This window comes from Triplophysa rosa, linkage group LG4 (genome assembly GCF_024868665.1).
Source record: "Triplophysa rosa linkage group LG4, Trosa_1v2, whole genome shotgun sequence".
Lineage (NCBI taxonomy): Eukaryota > Metazoa > Chordata > Actinopteri > Cypriniformes > Nemacheilidae > Triplophysa > Triplophysa rosa.
In genome coordinates this window covers 32,627,564-32,649,565 of record NC_079893.1, presented here as the reverse complement: position 1 = coordinate 32,649,565, position 22,002 = coordinate 32,627,564, and the positions used below count along the sequence as shown (strand labels likewise).

Genomic DNA, 22,002 nt, shown 5'->3' with positions numbered 1-22,002 from the left:
GGAGAAGCACATTAAATGTCCTAGCCAGTCTCTAGACCCTAGTCCTATAGAAAATCTGTGAAGGAGGCTAAAACTCCAATTTGCTGAGTGACAGCCAAGAAACCTTGATTGACGGGAGTGGACTAAAATGGAGATAGGGAGGGTGCATTTTCTGGCAGACTGGCTTGCCATGAAAAGCACCCCCCTCTTAAATTTGCTCGTGTTCGCCTCAGCATGAAATAACTATGAGATTTTAGTTCTAGGACTTATATAGTTAAATGGGGTGAGTTTCATGCTTGTGACACGTTCCTAGTGGGAGATACGGAGGGTGCATTTTCTGGCAGACAGGCTTGCCGTGAAAAGCACCCCCCTCTTAAATTTGCTGTGTTCGCCTCAGCATGAAATAATTATGAGATTTTAGTTTAGGACTTATATAGTTAAATGGGGTGAGTTTCATGCTTGTGACACGTTCCTAGTGGGAGATACGGGAGGGTGCATTTTCTGGCAGACGGCTTGCGTGAAAAGCACCCCCTCTTAAATTTGCTCGTGTTCGCCTCAGCATGAAATAATTCTGAGATTTTAGTTTAGGACTTATATAGTTAATAGGGGTGAACTATGGGGTGAGTTTCATGCTCACTTTAAATGAGAGTGATTTGTCGTGAAAAGCAGTAAATTGCTCTGTCTGTACTGTTCGCCTTCAGCATGAAATAATCTAAATATATGAGATTTTAGTTATAGGACTTATATTATAGTAAATGGGGTGAGTTTCATGCTTGTGACACGTTCCTATTGGGAGATACGGGAGGGTGCATTTTCTGGCAGACAGCTTGCCGTGAAAAGCACCCCCTTTTAAATTTGCTCGTGTTCGCCTCAGCATGAAATAATTATGAGATTTTTAGTTATGGACTTATAATAGTTAAATGGGGTGAGTTTCATGCTTGTGACACGTTCCTGTGGGAGAATACGGGAGGGTGCATTTTCTTTGGCAAACTGGCTTGCCGTGAAAAGCACCCCCCTTTAAATTTGCTTGTGTTCGCCTCAGCATGAAATAATATGAGATTTTAGTTCTAGGACTTATATAGTTAAATGGTGTGAGTTTCATGCTTGTGACACGTTTCTAGTGGCTGATATGGGAGGGTGCATTTTCTGGCAGACAGGCTTGCCGTGAAAAGCACCCCCCTCTTAAATTTGCTCGTGTTCGCCTCAGCATGAAATAACTATGAGATTTTAGTTATAGGATTTATATAGTTAAATGGGGTGAGTTTCATGCTTATGACACGTTCCTAGTGAGAGATACGAGAGGGTGCATTTTCTGGCAGACAGGCTTGCCGTGAAAAGCACCCCCCTCTTAAATTTGCTTGTGTTCGCCTCAGCATGAGATAATTCTGAGATTTTAGTTATATGACTTATATAGTTAAATGGGGTGAGTTTCTTGCTTGTGACACGTTCCTAGTGGGAGATACGGGGGGGGTTTGCATTTTCTGGCAGATACTGGTTGCCGTGAAAAGCACCCCCTTTTAAATTTGCTTGTGTTCGCTCTCAGCATGAGATTTTAGTGCTATAGGACTTATATAGTAAAGGGTGAAAGTGGTGTGAGTTTCATGCTTGTGACACGTTTCTAGTGGCTGATATGGGAGGGTGCATTTTCTGGCAGACAGGCTTGCCGTGAAAAGCACCCTCCTTAAATTTGCTCGTGGTTCGCCTCAGCATGAAAATAATTATGAAGATTTTTAGTATCTAGGACTATTTATATAGTTAAAATGGGTGAGTTTGCCATGCTTGGTTGACACGTTTCCTGTTGAGAGGATACGGGAGGTGCATTTTTCTGAGAAGACAGGCTTGCCGTGAAAAGCACCCCCCTTTTAAACGTTGTTTTGGTGTTCGCGCTCACATGTAGATAACTTGGAGATTTTAGTTATAGGACTTATTATAGTTAAATGGGGTGAGTTTGCATGCTTTGTGACACGGTTCCTATTGGAGAGATACGGGAGGGGGTGCATTTTCTGGCAGACAAGGTTTGCCGTGAAAAGCACCCCCTTTAAATTTGCTTGTGTTCGCCTCAGCATGAAATAATTATGAGATTTTAGTTATAGGACTTATATAGTTAAATGGGGTGAGTTGCATTAGTGCAGTCCGTAATTTTGACAGCAAATTTTGATTTAGTTTTAGTCATAGTCTTTTGACGAAAATGCAATTTAGTTTTAGTCACATTTTAGTCAACCCCATCATTTTAGTTTTAGTCTAGTTTTAGTCGACGAAATATGAAAAACGTTTTAGTCGAATAAATATACATTATATTTAGTCTACTAAAATCTAAATGGTTTAAATCATTTACTTGGTGTAATTAAATGTCCCATACAAAGATTCAATTGTTTCGACATAATTTACTTCACTTTAGAATGAAATTAAACCAGGTCATTACCTTTATTTTTCAGAAAATTCCAGTAACTAGATATGCATTGTTGGAACGCAGAGTATTAGACCATGAACGACATGTTCCAGTTCGTTCAATCCCATTTGACTCAATTGACTCGCGTCTGACAGTACTGTCGCAGACATTCGTCAAAACGCTTATAATGCACCTGTGTGGCTTTATGGATTGTTTAATAAAATGGTTGAAAAAGTTAATTTTTACTTTATTTGTCACGTTTTTGTATTAGTTTTTAATAAAGACAACAAAACAACTGTTTGCCATGTTTATTTTATGACATTTATTACGTTTAATAAAATGATTTAATATATTTCAAATAAAGCACCGCTGTTTATACATTCATTTAATCTGTTTATTCTCAAAAAGTAGAAAATAACTGTCAACAAGAACAGTTGTATAAACAAGAAGTATAAACGTGCATTCGTGGCATTAACCTGATATGGCATTAATCCTCACTCTCCACTAGCTGATTCTAATCAGATGGCTGAATCGCACTGTATCATGGGAAATAATGAGTGAATGAGTGTGCATTGTATGTAAAAAAATTGTAATTTGTGCATTGTAAAAAAAAGCGCTATAATATAAATATTATATATAAAAAATAAAGTTGAGTTGAGTACACTCAAAACCAGAATGCATTGTGGGTAAAAAGTAGTGAACGAATGTAGGGAATGAGTTGTTCACTGAGAATTCGGACAACAATACAAAAGGGCGTACACCTGATATAGTGCACTATATAGGAGATAGAGGGAGAATTCAGACACAACTATTCACAAACAATAGACTGCCTGTAGATTATTTTTGATAACAAGCAAAAGAAACCGAGAATAACCGCTACTTGGTTAAAATAGTCTCTCCAATATTTTGAATTTAGACTGCAATACCAAGCTCAACCGCTAGATGTGAATGTACAATAAGATTTTTTGAATGCGGGGAACCCTGGGGGCGGGTCGTCTTTGTCCCCACCACTTTTCAAAACAAAGTTTATATGTGATTGACAGATTCATGTTGTGGGGAGTCACGGAGAGTGATGGTGAATACTGGACAAACTGCAAACTTCAGATGTCAATATTCACAACATTATAAAACTGATGTCAAGATCATATATAAAGAAGGAAAAAAATCAATTGATGAGATAATCTACACCACTGCCATACAAAATCAGAAAGGAAAATTCCACATATCTGATGATAGAGATAATAATCTCTTGAGTGTAAGAATGACTGATGTGAGATCAGAAGATGCAGGAGTTTATTTATGTGGAGTTTGGCTCAATGAAATCTTCTACAGTTACTCCATTCTTACTGCTGTTCATCTTCACATTATGAGTGAGTAGAAGAAACTCTCAATAACATCTGCTGTAAATTCACACAGTCTGTGTTTGCTGCTGTAATATTTGATGAAGACACTGATTCATTCTCATGTGATGTTTGTGATTGACAGGTAAAGTGGGTGTGGTCACAGCGAGCGGATACTCAGCAGGTGGAATCATCTTCAAGTGTCATCACCATCAATACAAAAGCAACACAAAATATGTGAGTAAAGAATCAGATGGATGTTGTGAGAGGAAGTCTCCATCAGTTCAGGATCAGTGGATGGACAATGGAGATGTTTGTGTGTATGATGACACCAGAGCAGGAGTCTTGATGGTGTATTTTAGAGAGCTGAACGCTGGACATGCTGGAACATACAGGTGTGGAGTGAATCCATCTCAATATACTGACACATTCACTCAAGTCCAGCTCCACATTAAAGACGGTGAGAAGCTTGAGATCATTTACTGACTTTTCTTCAATTCAAATATCAGGAAGATTTTAACATGTGTTATTTCATGTCTTATAGATACAGTTTTGTCTCATTGGTGGGTGAATAAATCTGTTTCTGTTGGTGATGAAGTCAATATTACCTGTCAGATCCCAGAGGAACATCAATTCAGTCCAAAAGTCTTCTGTAAAGAGGATGAAAATCACATCTGTCAAAGCGTCATCAGATCTGAAGTGAAAGTAAATGATTTCTCTGATAAAAGTGTTTTTACTGTGATCATCAGTGATGTGACAGTGAGAGATGCTGGAGTTTACTGGTGTGGAGCAGAAACCAGTCGCACAGATTTCACTTTCATCTCTCTCACCACTAAAGTTCAACTCAAACTCAGCAGTGAGAACATTCTCTCTTCATTTCTTGTCATTGTCTTTTAATCACTATAAATATTCACAAATCAATGTCATTTGTGTGTGTGAAGTGCCTCCAGTGTTTGGAGATGAAGGAGGATCTGCTCACATCATCTGTCCTTATGATCCCATCTATAAATCAAAGTCCAAAAAACTGTTGAAGAGTTGTAGAGATGAAAAGACTCTCATGGAGATGAACAGATGGAGTGTGAATGATGACATGACAGCAAGTGTGTTTAGTGTGAACATCACTGGACTGACAGCAGAGGATGCTGGGAAATACTGCTGTGCAGTGACATTAGAAACAGACGTGATTTATCTTTACACTCATCTCATTATTCTCATCAAACAGGGTGAGACACATTGTCACTAATAATCCATCTAAAAAGGGACTTTGTTTGAATGTGACTCTTGATGATTTCTTCTTTAAAGAGCTTCTCTTGAATAAGCGTGAAGGAGACAACATGTCAATGGAGTGCAAACATCACGCTGAATATCAGAAAGTCTTCTGTAAAGCACATGAAGTCTCAATGTGTGTCAATGATGGAGTTTCATTCCAGTGGATCAGAGATGATGGATTCTCTTTAAGTGATGAAACATCTACTGGAGTCTTTACTGTAAACATCAGTCATCTGAGAGAAGAGCATTCTGGGATATACTGGTGTGGATCTCACATCATCACTAAAGTGCATCTAAACGTCACCAGAGGTCAGAGAAATTCATTTCATTATTTTATTTAATAAAATTAAAGCTAAATTGAAAAGTAAAACTAAAGCAGCAAAAGATTGTTCTCATATCATTTATATACAAATGCATTATTGTGTGCATTAAAAGTGTATATACCATCTTCTATCTAATTAAATAGATAAATGAATCCACTGAACTGTTTCCATTTACACTAGTATTGGTACTGGTGCAGGTCTGCTGATTTATTTATATCACAGATTTTATAGTTTGTTATTTGAAATAAAAACATCAAATTGAAATAATGTAATTCTTATGAGCTGCTACATTGCAACAGAAGGATTATAAATAGTTTTATTGGTTACATTTCAATTGTGTTGGAAGATGTTATTTACAAAACAAGAATTTTAAATTAGTAGGAAAACCATTGATTGTGTTGTGGTAATTGTGATCAATTTTAAATAATCTTTGTTCTGTTAAACACTGTAAATGAATCTAAACATAGTAAACTTGGTGATATATGACTCATTTCTGTTTATATACCTGAGGTATAAAAAGCAATGTTAAATGTTATGTTTCTTTATTAATAACTTCTTGTGTAACCTGTAAAATCTCCACTCCTCTCAACAATAATTTAGTATTAAGACATTATAAAGAAAAGACAATTAGTTTATATAAACTGCTAAAGTGACTCAACAACACTGCAGGTCTTTCTTTGTGCGTGACAAACTAAAGTTTTTTTCCGACCACGGAAAGCAGTTGAAGGTTCAGCGTCCAACATTCAGGAAACCCACCATGAGACCACACGAGAGTGAAGAAAGAGAAATACAAATACAAGAAGTAGAACAGAGGTTTTGTGCAGACTGCAGAAGACACATCATTGCTTCGTGAAAGTGCTTTGAGCGATAAAGATTACAAACACAAATGTTAAGGGAACGGAACAACATTGTGAAAAGTTACAGATTAGGCTTCAGTTTAATTCGTATTGCACAGACATGTTAAAACACTGTAAAAAATCTTGCTTGCTTAAAAATGTTCATAATAATCAAACTGGCTGTACTAGTCATTGTAACTTACTGTTTTAAACATGTGTGTAATTTTACTTACTGCTCACAACTGTCCAGTGTATGTACAATTAAATGTAATTATTTGTGTGTGTGTGTGTTGTGCGTCTGTAATTTTATTGTTATTGTTTTGTTCAGTTTTAGATTCCTCATTGATCATCATTATTGTGTGTGTTTGTGTGATTCTGCTGCTGATTGGAGGAATCACTCTGACCATTTATAAACTCAGACACAACAAGACACGACAAGGTGATGATCACACACACACATTTAATGAAAACCTAATGTGAACATATAATAAATTATGAGCAACAGTTAAATGGCCCCAGACAACCAATCCTGGAGTTAAGAAATCCTGTTTGGGGTATAGTATCACACTGATGACATGTATTAGGGTTTACTTTTCATTTTAACAGATTTATTTATTGTATAACATAAAACACGGCATACAAAACAGTCGTAAGATTTTTCTTTTTTTTTTCAAAGGGATGAGAACCAGAGTGGCGTAAGTGACATTTCATCAACTTTACAGAAGAGCCAGAACAAAAAAACACCATAGTTTGATCTGACTTGGTGTATTGATTTCAATCTTTTATTATAAAATGTTATATGACAGTGTACTTATTGAACAGTATTGAAACATTTGTTCAGAAGAAAACCAAAATCATTTTTTATATAAAAAATGTCACAATCGCCTTTTTGGCACCAACGTTTCAGCCATTTTGAATCATCTGCTATATCCACAGGCTTTTCTCCACAATACAGTTACGCCCTTTTGAAACCAACTGGCTTAGTATCTTCAGTAATAAGTCTTCTGTCTTCTAATGAATAACTCCAAATTGATTAAGATTTTACTTAAGAGCTCATCAAGGGCTTTCAGTTGATATATACTGTATATCTCCATTTCACCCAAAATGTCACTCACTCCCCTCTGGTTCTCACCCCTCGAAATATTCCAAGTGTACTGAGGTCGAACTAAGTCTTGGATCCTCTGAGCACACATTTAAAACTGCTGCCAAAGAAGCAAAACGTCAGCTTTAAATATGAAATAGCATTGGCTCTTGCATGTCTCGTGATCGATTGTGTCATTAAGTCAGCTTTTGTGAAGTGGCATCGGCTCTTGTGACTGCATCATTCTAATGCTCCAGTTTATGTTTATGTGTAATTGAGATCTGACCATGTGTGTTCTTCACATAAAGTTAGCGCATGGCTTCAGTTCACAAGGTTTGCACTGCAAGTTGTTTTTGGCCATTTCGCAAATTCACTCAGATACACGCAAAAAAAAAATTGTCTTGTTGTAAAGTATATTTCTTTCTTTCTCTCTCAGATCCTGGATCATTACCCACAATCCCCTCCTCTGATGATGTTCTGTACGCTGCTGTCCGTTTCCACAAGCATGAAGATTCTGTCAGTGATGGTTCAGTCGCCTTCAGTAAGGAAGAGATTTACACCACTGTCAGACACAACACACGACTCAAATAATTCACTTATGACAGACTTACACAAACATTACAGTCTATTAAAATAGAGTGTTGTATTTTCAAATTGTTGAGTCAAATGTAAATGTTGTTAAATACATTTTTTTTCTTGACACTTAGACATGTATGAGACCGTTTATTTTGCCACGCATATTCCATCAAACCTCCTAAATGTCAGCTCTTAAACCGTCACACCTTTATAATGACGTGGATTGAGGATGAACTTTGGCGCAATGTTTATAGCTGTTAACAACAGTTAAATTAGTTTTTGTTTGCTTAAGACTTACTGACAGCTGGTATTGATTTTTTTGTATGCTTTTAACTTTATTGCAAATTTCCCCTGTTTTAATCTCGAAGTATGTAACTCGTGTGCTTTTCTTTTGCATGCTGTTTATAATCCTTTGATCATAGAAACCAGAAGTGACGCTTGTTTTCTTGTAAAAAACATGTGAGACAAATGAAGATTAAAAACAGGAAATGGTTTCAAAAAAGTTTCCACGAGCCTCTTTTCTCTCTCTTTCTGCTCAAGCTGGTTGCTGGTCACTGAAAATGTGTTGCATCACATTCGGTTTGGACAGTTTATTAGAGTTTCTCCTGAGTTACGTTTTTCTTTTATTTCTCTTTTATGATTTGTGTTCATAATAATACATGTTGAATGTTGAATCTTTACAGCAGCACACACACTAAACACACACAGATGTGATGATGTGAAGGAATGTTGTGGCGCCATCTAGAGGTGAATATTAGTAAGAGTTCTGACTGACTGCTGCTGTCCGTGGTGCTGAACTCACAGATGATGATCACACACCTCACAACTGCACACATCACACACACAACATTCATATCATAAACACTCCCATCACATAAATCAAACATGATCCACAAAAGAGATCCATATTGGGTTCAAGTCCTACCTGCCCTCTTTTACTAACTCTCTACAACCCTTCTCTTGTTTGCCTATACTGTCTTATACCATTAAAGGCAAATAAAAAGCAAAAATAAAAAGTATTCAATCTCGGAAATTTTGAATAAATTGTATTGTTTAATATCATTTTAAATCATCAACATTCAAAAATCCACCCGTCAAATATACTGAGATCGACTATTGCTCTCTAGTGTGAGATTTAAATGATGTCACTCTTTTTCTTAAATCAGATTCTCATGTGAACATGCATGATTTTATTATTATTATTATTGTTGTTGTTGTTGTTGTTGTAAATAGTGTTTATTATTATTAAAATGTATTATAATTATTAAAATTATCTTGTGGAATTTTGTTGGGGAAACCAATGTTATGCTAATTTGATTGTTGGCCAACAAAAATATGCAATCCCTACACAACTCTATTACAGTAAAAAGCTGTAAATAGTTATTTGTATTAGAAGCTAGAGGGCGCTGTGTGACTGATGAATGACGTGTTGAGTGACTGGTGATAGTGGGCGGGGCCAGTAAAGCTGATGATCACTGATAAGAGCTGAAGAAAGAGGAAGAAAGTCAAGCAGTCACATGTAGAGACACACAGACAACATTCAGCATCAAGAAGATCAACAGAGCTGCTGTGAAGCTGAACTCAAGTCACAATGAACATCCTCCTCATCTTCACTTTCTTCATCATCTCAGGTCACAACTTTTCTCTTTCTCATCATGTCATCATACACTTATTTCACTCATTTATATCACTGGACACACAAATGAAAGGACTAGATCAGCTTTCTGACACTATCAATCTGATTGACAGGTGCTGTGAGATGCTTCGATGTGATTGGATATTCTGGAGGAAGTGTTCTTGTTGTTCTTGTGGATTCACACAAACCTTGGCACACTGGCTATAAACAATATCTATATAAGAAGCAACGAGAAAATAATACATATTATAAATTGATTAAATGGAACAGATTCACTCTGTTTAGTGATGAAAAAGGATATTTCATGATCTTCATGAGAGATGTGAACACACAGGATTCTGGAACATACCGGATTGGTGTTGATGGTCACTGGTCTATTGATATGAGTCTGAAAGTGAAAGAAGGTGAGTTATTATAAACATGAGTGAAGTATCTGCTGATCATGTCAAAGCTACTGATGATTGTGAAATAAATGTCTTCATGTGTGATTGACAGATTCATGTTGTGGGGCGTCACAGAGAGTGATGGTGAATACTGGACAAACTGCAAACTTCACATGTCAATATTCACAAGATTATAAGACTGATGAGAAGATGATATTTAAAGAGGGAAAAGACTCCATTGAGATGATCCACAGCACATGGAATCAAAACGAGAGATTCAGTATTTCTGATGATAGAGATAAAAATCTCTTGAGTGTGATAATAACTGATGTGAGATCAGAAGATGCAGGAGTTTATTTATGTGGAGTTTATCTCAATGAAATCTTCTACAGTTACTCCATTCTTACTGCTGTTCATCTTCACATTATGAGTGAGTAGAAGAAACTCTCAATAACATCTGATGTAAATTCACACAGTCTGTGTTTGCTGCTGTAATATTTGATGAAGACACTGATTCATTCATATGTGATGTTTGTGATTGACAGGTAAAGTGGGTGTGGTCACAGCGAGCGGATACTCAGCAGGTGGAATCATCTTCAAGTGTCATCACCATCAATACAAAAGCAACACAAAATATGTGAGTAAAGAATCAGATGGATGTTGTGAGAGGAAGTCTCCATCAGTTCAGGATCAGTGGATGGACAATGGAGATGTTTGTGTGTATGATGACACCAGAGCAGGAGTCTTGATGGTGTATTTTAGAGAGCTGAACGCTGGACATGCTGGAACATACAGGTGTGGAGTGAATCCATCTCAATATACTGACACATTCACTCAAGTCCAGCTCCACATTAAAGACGGTGAGAAGCTTGAGATCATTTACTGACTTTTCTTCAATTCAAATATCAGGTAGATTTTAACATGTGTTATTTCATGTCTTATAGATACAGTTTTGTCTCATTGGTGGGTGAATAAATCTGTTTCTGTTGGTGATGAAGTCAATATTACCTGTCAGATCCCAGAGGAACATCAATTCAGTCCAAAAGTCTTCTGTAAAGAGGATGAAAATCACATCTGTCAAAGCGTCATCAGATCTGAAGTGAAAGTAAATGATTTCTCTGATAAAAGTGTTTTTACTGTGATCATCAGTGATGTGACAGTGAGAGATGCTGGAGTTTACTGGTGTGGAGCAGAAACCAGTCGCACAGATTTCACTTTCATCTCTCTCACCACTAAAGTTCAACTCAATTGACTAAGTGAGTAAACACATGATGTTCTTATTTCATGATTATATTTCATTTAGTGTCAGCAGATGTAAAATTGGTATTGCTAATGTATTCTGTCTATTGGTTTTTGACATGTTCTGTTTGAGTCTTATTTCTTCAATTATTCCACAAGAAACTCACACGAGCATATATCTTTGTGATTGGTTTGGATAACAATTACACACCCATGTTGAGGATCGTGAGATGATATATGATCCTTAATATGACCGTGACAGTTTTCTTGTGTGAAACTGATTAGGATTATCAAACCTTGTATTGTGTTACTGAATTACGTGAGTATTTTTTAGTGTTTAGTGTGCTGAATGTTATAAGTTTATGAAGCAAGATTTGAATTAAGAAAATCTTAGAATAATTAATTGTTTTTCACGTGTTGCAGCCAGAGTTTGAAGATACGCTCATATTTTGTGTTAAATAGAACCTCAAGGATCACGAAGAAGAGAGAGAGAGACAACAGAATGTGTGAAGTACTAAGTGTGGTGCGGTGCAGTGGCGTGCGTGTGCTGGTGCTGTGGTGCGTGCGTGTGGTGTGCGTGCGTGGTGGTGTGTGTGTGTGTGTGTGTGTGTGTGTGTGTGTGTTTTGGACAGCATGTTTAAATATTTTATTTTAAAGGACATTTCTTCTGTATTTTTCTGTATTTATTTTCAGTCGTCCTGTTCAGACAGCAGACGTCATTCTCTCTCAGATTCTGCATCAACTCCACTTTACTCTACAGCACAATTACCCACAATCCCCTCCTCCTCTGATGATGTTCTATACGCTGCTGTCAGTTTCCACAAGCATGAAGATTCTGTCACTGATGTAACCTTCAGTAAGGACAAGATTTTATCAGATTATACCATTTTCAGTCGCAAATGACTAGATGAACTGTTATTGAGAGATTAACATGTTTACTAACATAACCAACAGTTTTTATCTAAAACACAATTTTCACTAGTTTGCTTTGACTTACATTTCTTTTTTTAATATGTAATATATTTTGAATAGTTTAAGATCATGAAGACGTTCAGCAGTGTTGAGGCCTGTGAAAAACAGTTTTTAAAGAAGGCTCATTTCGCTTCTATCACATGTTTTACATAGCAACACATTTATTAGTATGTGTGAAGAGTTTCAGTTTTTCAGAAGATATGTTAAAACGGGAAGTAAAACTCATGGACACTTACAGAATATACATCAAATTTCTACTGCGAAACCACACACAGCGTCATTTGACACATATATTTCAATCCCATATGTTCATTTTTACCATGTGTATTTAAAGAGCTCGGTAAACGCTTAGATGGAAAGAAACTGTCACAACTTTTTATTTGAGGTCTTCTCAGTTTTCTGCATTATTTTAAACTGATCCAAACTTTTGCTAATGTTGTTTCATTCATGTTCTGTTAATGATGTGTTTGTACTAGAATTGTGTATATTTCATTAATAAACAATATATTTTTATTTCAGGTATGATGTGTGTCATTAAAGTCTATTGTATGATATGAATGTTGTGTGTTCACTGGTCAGTGTGAGGACTAATAAACTACATCTGTATATGAGCTCAAACACTGAGAGAAATCATGACTAACACATTCTAACAGTAAAACTTCAGCTCAAATCAACATCATGTGTGTTTCACTCCTCCTGCTGGTTATTATGAGTCATTACACAAACCTCTGACAGTGTGTCACGTGATCATTTCACAATATAATGATCCCCTATAAACACTGAATGAGCTCATGTTCAACCTGCAACTCTAGATGAAGTTTTACATAATGATATGAATATAATAAGACAATATGTTGTTAAGATAAATATATAAGTCTGATTGTCACCTTACGTCGGTGATATGTTAAGTCACGTGGATATAGTCTACTTGTAGCTAAAACACATGATTGTACAGCAAATACACGTGGCAACAATCAACTACACAAAAGAGAAAACTAATAAGCTTAATGATGTGGTGTGAAGAGTGACTATCCACTAGAGGGGCTGTGGTACACGTCCGGGATGCTGACGAGTCCGTCACAGCGCATGCGCATAATGACGTAGTAGATAATTCTGTTTAGCGACGACACTGCACGATCTGTTCCACGCTTGAGCACCTTTGTACCGCGACTTTCACTACTGTCCACCTCTGGTCTCATGTCACTTCTGTGTGCACACTATGCGTTGAAATACTCTGTAACGTTTCCCCAGACTTGTTTGTAGTTCTTTCTTCATGTAAGTGCAGATAGTCTAGGCGGAAATGCATATTATGTTCCTTATTGTGTTCTGTAAACACCATTGAAGGGATTATTCCTCATTTAGATTATATAGGATAGATATATTAGCCTATATATAGACCCATACTAATACAAAATGAGTCGATTTAAAGTTAACTAATATTAGCAGCTTTTAATAAAAACCGTCTTTGACAATACTACTGACCTCAGATCGAAACACAGCAAGTTAAGTAGGCCTAATGCCATGCAGCAATGAATCGCAAAGGGGAGTATGGAGGAAACTGAAGGTTTGCAGTGACAGACTCTCAAGACTCAGACTTTATTCCACATGTAACCAAAATCGTGTATGTTCATGTAACAACTCCTTTATTATTTTGGATTGGCAACCACGTAAACACATCGTAATGTCATAGCGTAAGCTACATTTTAAAACATCAAAATAGACCCGCCATGAACTGTTAAATGAAAAACACAATGTAGCCTACAAAAATATGCCGCCAGTTGTGCCGTCTGGCCGTCAAGTGTTTCTTCGCATGCTTGATACCAATAGTGTAGGGAAACCGTGACGTTGTTTACTACGTCATTATGCGCATGCGCAGAACGGATCGTGCAGGCATCCCGGATCGTGTACGAGCGCTGTTTGAGTGGTGTGTGTGTGTGTGTGTGTGTGTATGTGTATACTCCAAAGTAAAATGAAAATCCTGTCATTAATTACTCACCCTGAAGTCGTATGATAACTCTAGGACCTCCGTTCATCTTCGGAACACAAATTAAGAAAGTTTTGATGAGGTCTGGGAGCTTTCTGTCTCCTACACCCCACCCCCCTAAGACAGCAGCGTAACTGACATTTAAAGCGCAGAATGTCGGTTACTGACTATGGGCAGGAGTCAGAAAGCTCCCAAACCTCATCAAAACTATCCTAATTTGTTGAATGTTAAATCTTTAGATCAGTACACTAAACACACACAGATGTGATGATGTGAATGAATGTTGTGGCGCCATCTAGAGGTGAATATTAGTAAGAGTTCTTACTGACTGCTGCTGTCCGTGGTGCTGAACTCACAGATGACTGTTTAACACACCTCACAACTGCACACATCACACACACACAACATTCACATCATCAACACTCCAATCACATAAATCAAACGTGATCCACAAAAGAGATCTGCATTGATCTGTGTAGCTTTCAGTTTTAGAAAACATTTATTTTTCTTATAGCACCTCTCACAAAACTCAGTGGTGTCTGTGTGAAATCTTTATCCATTTTTTATTCAGTGTTTAGCCTGTTGAAGAATTTAAAATTCTGAAATTATTTCTATATTCACAATGTTTTAAACACGCCACTCAAGTTTTGTTCCAAAGAAGCAATGCCAATGTTTTGAAAGCACATTTGCAATTTAAGAAAGGCATCGATGAACAAGCGCCATCTAGAGGAATATTTAATTATTGTCACTCTAAAGATGTTTTTTGAGCGTTTCTTATATAATTTATGTTCATAATGCACAATTATTTAAAGCTGTCAGATCACATTATGCTTGTAGCAGACACACTTGTACGTAGTCTTAATATTTAGTTAAATTCACATTTTTATATATTTTACTTTTAGGAGATTTATAATGTCTATTCCGTTTATTATGAAATACTTCATGTTGCTAGAGATGGCAGCCATTATGATGACGTCAGTGATGAAGGGAGGAGCGAGTGCTTTATATGGCTCTTTTACCACTACAGGGTTTACGAGTTTGTTAAGCACCCATTGAAAAGTCAAAAGTTCTGATCTTCTTCGAAAGTGTTTTGTGTACGTTAATAATTATCGTGTAGTTTATCGTTTGGAAATTATTATTGCACGTTTTTACTTTATTACGGTCATTTTCTTAAGTTATTGCTTGCTGGGCAGTGACATTAATTCTGTCTAAAAATGTTTTGTCTGAAACGTTTTGTACATTAAATGCTGTATGTGAGAATGTCCATTTTAAAAGAAAATAGCACCGGCTAGAGGCGCTGTGTGACTGATGAATGACGTGTTGAGTGACTGGTGATAGTGGGCGGGGCCAGTAAAGTTGATGATCACTGATAAGAGCTGAAGAAAGAGGAAGAAAGTCAAGCAGTCACATGTAGAGACACACAGACAACATTCAGCATCAAGAAGATCAACAGAGCTGCTGTGAAGCTGAACTCAAGTCACAATGAACATCCTCCTCATCTTCACTTTCTTCATCATCTCAGGTCACAACTTTTCTCTTTCTCATCATGTCATCATACACTTATTTCACTCATTTATATCACTGGACACACAAATGAAAGGACTAGATCAGCTTTCTGACACTATCAATCTGATTGACAGGTGCTGTGAGATGCTTCGATGTGATTGGATATTCTGGAGGAAGTGTTCTTGTGGATTCACACAAACCTTGGCACACTGGCTATAAACAATATCTATATAAGAAGCAACGAGAAAATAATACATATTATAAATTGATTAAATGGAACAGATTCACTCTGTTTAGTGATGAAAAAGGATATTTCATGATCTTCATGAGAGATGTGAACACACAGGATTCTGGAACATACCGGATTGGTGTTGATGGTCACTGGTCTATTGATATGAGTCTGAAAGTGAAAGAAGGTGAGTTATTATAAACATGAGTGAAGTATCTGCTGATCATGTCAAAGCTACTGATGATTGTGAAATAAATGTCTTCATGTGTGATTGACAGATTCATGTTGTGGGGCGTCACAGAGAGTGATGGTGAATACTGGACAAACTGCAAACTTCACATGTCAATATTCACAAGATTATAAGACTGATGAGAAGATGATATTTAAAGAGGGAAAAGACTCCATTGAGATGATCCACAGCACATGGAATCAAAACGAGAGATTCAGTATTTCTGATGATAGAGATAAAAATCTCTTGAGTGTGATAATAACTGATGTGAGATCAGAAGATGCAGGAGTTTATTTATGTGGAGTTTATCTCAATGAAATCTTCTACAGTTACTCCATTCTTACTGCTGTTCATCTTCACATTATGAGTGAGTAGAAGAAACTCTCAATAACATCTGATGTAAATTCACACAGTCTGTGTTTGCTGCTGTAATATTTGATGAAGACACTGATTCATTCATATGTGATGTTTGTGATTGACAGGTAAAGTGGGTGTGGTCACAGCGAGCGGATACTCAGCAGGTGGAATCATCTTCAAGTGTCATCACCATCAATACAAAAGCAACACAAAATATGTGAGTAAAGAATCAGATGGATGTTGTGAGAGGAAGTCTCCATCAGTTCAGGATCAGTGGATGGACAATGGAGATGTTTGTGTGTATGATGACACCAGAGCAGGAGTCTTGATGGTGTATTTTAGAGAGCTGAACGCTGGACATGCTGGAACATACAGGTGTGGAGTGAATCCATCTCAATATACTGACACATTCACTCAAGTCCAGCTCCACATTAAAGACGGTGAGAAGCTTGAGATCATTTACTGACTTTTCTTCAATTCAAATATCAGGTAGATTTTAACATGTGTTATTTCATGTCTTATAGATACAGTTTTGTCTCATTGGTGGGTGAATAAATCTGTTTCTGTTGGTGATGAAGTCAATATTACCTGTCAGATCCCAGAGGAACATCAATTCAGTCCAAAAGTCTTCTGTAAAGAGGATGAAAATCACATCTGTCAAAGCGTCATCAGATCTGAAGTGAAAGTAAATGATTTCTCTGATAAAAGTGTTTTTACTGTGATCATCAGTGATGTGACAGTGAGAGATGCTGGAGTTTACTGGTGTGGAGCAGAAACCAGTCGCACAGATTTCACTTTCATCTCTCTTCACAGCTATAAGGCGTTCAATCACATTGAGTAAGTGGTAAACCATGATGTTCTTTTTATGATTATTTTCATTTAGTTTCAGCAGATGAAAACTTGGATTGCTAATGTATCTGGTTATTTGGTTTTTGCTGTTTGTTCGACGGTCTTAATTTCTTCAATATCCATCAAGAAACCGTACACACATATATCTGTTGGATGGTTTGGGATAAAATGACATCAGCCATGTTGACGGTCGTGAGATGATCTTCTCGATCCTTAATATGCGTGGACAGTTTTCTGTTGTGAACTGATTGGATTATCATAGCCTTGTAGTTGTTTACTGAATTACGTGAGTATTTGTTTAGTGTTTAGTGTGCTGAAGTGTTATGAATTTAATAAAGTTTTTGAATGTTGAAGATAAGATTTAGAAAATAAATAATCTGTTTTTTGTGTTGCAAGCTCCAGAGTTTGAAGATACGCTCATTACTTTTGTGTTAAATAAGAACTCTCTCAAGGATCACGAAGAAGGACGAGAGAGACACAGAAGTGTGTGTAAGACTAAGTGTGGTGCGGTGCGTGGCGTGCCGTGCGTGCTGGTGCGTGCGTGCGTGCGTGTGTGTGCGTGTGTGTGCGTGCGTGTGTGCGTGTGTGTGTGTGTGTGTGTGTGTGTGTGTGTGTGTGTGTTTGGACAGCATGTTTAAATATTTTATTTTAAAGGACATTTCTTCTGTATTTTTCTGTATTTATTTTCAGTCGTCCTGTTCAGACAGCAGACGTCATTCTCTCTCAGATTCTGCATCAACTCCACTTTACTCTACAGCACAATTACCCACAATCCCCTCCTCCTCTGATGATGTTCTATACGCTGCTGTCAGTTTCCACAAGCATGAAGATTCTGTCACTGATGTTACCTTCAGTAAGGACAAGATTTTATCAGATTATACCATTTTCAGTCGCAAATGACTAGATGAACTGTTATTGAGAGATTAACATGTTTACTAACATAACCAACAGTTTTTATCTAAAACAATTTTCACTAGTTTGCTTTGACTTACATTTCTTTTTTTAATATGTAATATATTTTGAATAGTTTAAGATCATGAAGACGTTCAGCAGTGTTGAGGCCTGTGAAAAACAGTTTTTAAAGAAGGCTCATTTCGCTTCTATCACATGTTTTACATAGCAACACATTTATTAGTATGTGTGAAGAGTTTCAGTTTTTCAGAAGATATGTTAAAACGGGAAGTAAAACTCATGGACACTTACAGAATATACATCAAATTTCTACTGCGAAACCACACACAGCGTCATTTGACACATATATTTCAATCCCATATGTTCATTTTTACCATGTGTATTTAAAGAGCTCGGTAAACGCTTAGATGGAAAGAAACTGTCACAACTTTTTATTTGAGGTCTTCTCAGTTTTCTGCATTATTTTAAACTGATCCAAACTTTTGCTAATGTTGTTTCATTCATGTTCTGTTAATGATGTGTTTGTACTAGAATTGTGTATATTTCATTAATAAACAATATATTTTTATTTCAGGTATGATGTGTGTCATTAAAGTCTATTGTATGATATGAATGTTGTGTGTTCACTGGTCAGTGTGAGGACTAATAAACTACATCTGTATATGAGCTCAAACACTGAGAGAAATCATGACTAACACATTCTAACAGTAAAACTTCAGCNATGATCACACACACACACACACACACCTACACACAAGATAAAATACTTTAAATGTTTTTTTTTTAATTGCCTTCTCTCTCAGACTCTAGATCAGGCCAATTTAACTCTACAGCACAATTACCCACAATCCTCCCCTCCTCTGATGATGTTCTGTACTCTGCTGTCAGTTTCCACAAGCATGAAGATTCTGTCAGTGATGGTTCAGTCGTCTTCAGTAAGGACGAGATTTTAACAGACTACACCACTGTCAGACACCACTAGTAGTCTGAGAGAGAAGGAATCTGGAAACAGTACTTTTAAACAGATTGAGATAGTGTTCTATTTTCTAAGGCACAACAGTTATAATAATAAATAAATATTTGAACAAATTTTAAGCAAATTGCTTTTTCAGAACTGTTAAAAACAATTTGATTTGTTGTCTTTAAGATGTAAAAAGCTATATTTTAGCACATTTAAAAAGCAAAACTGCTTGACAGGATTATAGAAAACTGATGTTATTTATAGATTTCTTCTTTTTCGGTTTAAATTGCTCCACTTATTCTTTTTTTATATTTACTGTTTTTATGACATCACAAGAAACTTTTCAATCTGCTGTCTGCAGGTGATAAATCATTAACGTGAAAGATGAACTCTTGTGATTTTCTTTTGCTCACTGATTATATTCCTGTTATAATAGAAACTAGAATTCCAGCATTGACGTTTCTGTTTTTGTGTCAAACAAACCTGTGAGTCAGAAGAAAGTGTGATCAAAACAGGAAATGGTTTCAAATATAGTCACAAAAGTTTCCACGAGCCTCTTCTCATTCTCTGTACAGTATCAAGCTGGTTTGGACATCAGTTTGGACAGTCGAATAGTTTCACTTCAGTTTAAATGTGTGATTACTCTTTTATGATTTGTGTTTATAATAATATGTGTTGAATGTTGAATCTTTACAGCAGCACACACACTAAACACACACAGATGTGATGATGTGAAGGAATGTTGTGGCGCCATCTAGAGGTGAATATTAGTAAGAGTTCTGACTGACTGCTGCTGTCCGTGGTGCTGAACTCACAGATGACTGTTTAACACACCTCACAACTGCACACATCACACACACACAACATTCACATCATCAACACTCCAATCACATAAATCAAACATGATCCACAAAAGAGATCTGCATTGATCTGTGTAGCTTTCAGTTTTAGAAAACATCACAAAACTCAGTGGTGTCTGTGTGAAATCTTTATCCATCTTTTTATTCAGTGCTTAGCCTGTTGAAGAATTTAAAATTCTGAAATTATTTCTATATTCACAATGTTTTAAACATGCCACTCAAGTTTTGTTCCCAAGAAGCAATGCCAATGTTTTTAAGCATATTTGCAATTTAAGAAAGGCATCGATGAACAAGCGCCATCTCGAGGAATATTTAATTATTGCACTCTAAAGATGTTTTTTGAGCGTTTCTTATATAATTTATGTTCATAATGCACAATTATTTAAAGCTGTCAGATCACACTATGCTTGTAGCAGACACACTTGTATGTAGTCTTAATATTTAGTTAAATTCACATTTTTATATATTTTACTTTTAGGAGATTTATAATGTCCATTCCGTTTATTATGAAATACTTCATGTTGCTAGAGATGGCGGCCATTATGATGACGTCAGTGATGAAGGGAGGAGCGAGTGCTTATCACTCTTTTACCACTACAGGGTTTACGAGTTTGTTAAGCACCCACTGAAAAGTCAAAAGTTCTGATCTTCTTCGAAAGTGTTTTGTGTACGTTAATAATAATTGTGTAGATTATCGTTTGGAAATTATTATTGCACGTTTGTACTTTTATTATTCAGCTATTTACGGTCATTTTCTTAAGTTATTGCTTGCTGGGCAGTGACATTAATTCTGTCTATAAAAATGTTTTGTCTGAAACCATTTGTATATTAAATGCTGTATGTGAGAATGTCCATTTTAAAAGAAAATAGCACCGGCTAGAGGGCGCTGTGTGAGTGTGATGATTGACGTGTTGAGTGACTGGTGATAGTGGGCGGGGCCAGTAAAGCTGATGATCACTGATAAGAGCTGAAGAAAGAGGAAGAAAGTCAAGCAGTCACATGTAGAGACACACAGACAACATTCAGCATCAAGAAGATCAACAGAGTTGCTGTGAAGCTGAACTCAAGTCACAATGAACATTCTCCTCATCTTCACTTTCTTCATCATCTCAGGTCACAACTTTTCTCTTTCTCATCATGTCATCATACACTTATTTCACTCATTTACAGTTTTTTACGATCGCTATGACATTTTTTTCAATACTTTTAACAATTTTGCTAAACTCTTAACACAGTTAGCACAACATATGTCTGTGTAGACTATACAATTAACACATTTATTGTTGCTTTGACACAAAATGCATACAGTTAACACAAATTTAAAATGCTTGAACTTCTTTTACACACAAGCTCAACCAAGACCAAAACAATGTCATTTTACTGCCAAATTTTCATATGCTTTCACACTGTATGTCAGAACAGATAACATCATGTTCTGAACCTAACTTGTAGGCTAGAGCCAAAGTGAACAGCTGTATATATATATTGTGAACTGAAACACAAATATGCCCCCTGTATTTTATTCCATTGCTAATGAGAAACAGCTGATCAAAGTTATGCAAATATATACATTACATCTGATTCCCATATAGGAAACACACTCAGGTGTTGAAGTTCTTTCAATTACATGAGCATATGGTATAAAGTAAAAGAGGACCTCTTTGGGCTGAATTTGTGTGGAAAAGGAACAATACAGAGAGGCTTATTTCTTTTCTGAATGACCTGCATAATCAACTTGTGCAAGCAGAGGAGAGACGGCGAGGGGCATCAAACTGCCTTACCTTCGTTGTGGTGTGGGATAATGTGGCATTCCACCACTCTGCTGCAGTCACAGACTGGTTCGCAGCACATCCCAGGATGTCAGTATTATTCCTGCCTCCATACTCCCCCTTCTTACTGTAAACCCCATAGAGGAGTTTTTCTCTGCATGGAGGTGGAAGGTTTATGACCACCATCCACATGACCAGATGACTTTACTGGAGGCAATGAATGCGGGGTGTGGAGACATTTCTCCTGAAGACTGCCAGGGTTGGATTAGACATTCCAGAAGATACTTTCCAAGATGCATTGCCAGAGAAGACATCAGATGTGA

General features: G+C 36.7%; 3 protein-coding genes across 3 annotated transcripts; all 3 read left to right on the top strand.

Annotated features, from left to right (window-relative positions):
- The first annotated feature begins 3,536 nt into the window (after window positions 1–3,536).
- Window positions 3,537–6,077, top strand: LOC130553093 (polymeric immunoglobulin receptor-like). The gene is made up of 6 exons (XM_057331839.1): window positions 3,537–3,738; window positions 3,854–4,168; window positions 4,253–4,564; window positions 4,650–4,931; window positions 5,011–5,286; window positions 6,019–6,077. Exons 1-6 carry the CDS (start codon window positions 3,630–3,632, stop codon window positions 6,075–6,077), a joined length of 1,353 nt encoding a protein of 450 aa, XP_057187822.1. The 5' UTR covers window positions 3,537–3,629.
- A 3,974-nt stretch (window positions 6,078–10,051) lies between these two features.
- On the top strand, window positions 10,052–11,064 carry LOC130553092 (polymeric immunoglobulin receptor-like). The gene is made up of 3 exons (XM_057331838.1): window positions 10,052–10,242; window positions 10,358–10,672; window positions 10,757–11,064. The coding sequence occupies exons 1-3, from the start codon at window positions 10,056–10,058 to the stop codon at window positions 11,062–11,064; spliced, it is 810 nt and encodes a 269-aa protein (XP_057187821.1). The 5' UTR covers window positions 10,052–10,055.
- A 5,083-nt stretch (window positions 11,065–16,147) lies between these two features.
- Window positions 16,148–17,169, top strand: LOC130553091 (polymeric immunoglobulin receptor-like). Its single transcript, XM_057331834.1, has 3 exons — window positions 16,148–16,338; window positions 16,454–16,768; window positions 16,853–17,169. Exons 1-3 carry the CDS (start codon window positions 16,152–16,154, stop codon window positions 17,167–17,169), a joined length of 819 nt encoding a protein of 272 aa, XP_057187817.1. The 5' UTR covers window positions 16,148–16,151.
- The last annotated feature ends 4,833 nt before the right edge of the window (window positions 17,170–22,002 follow it).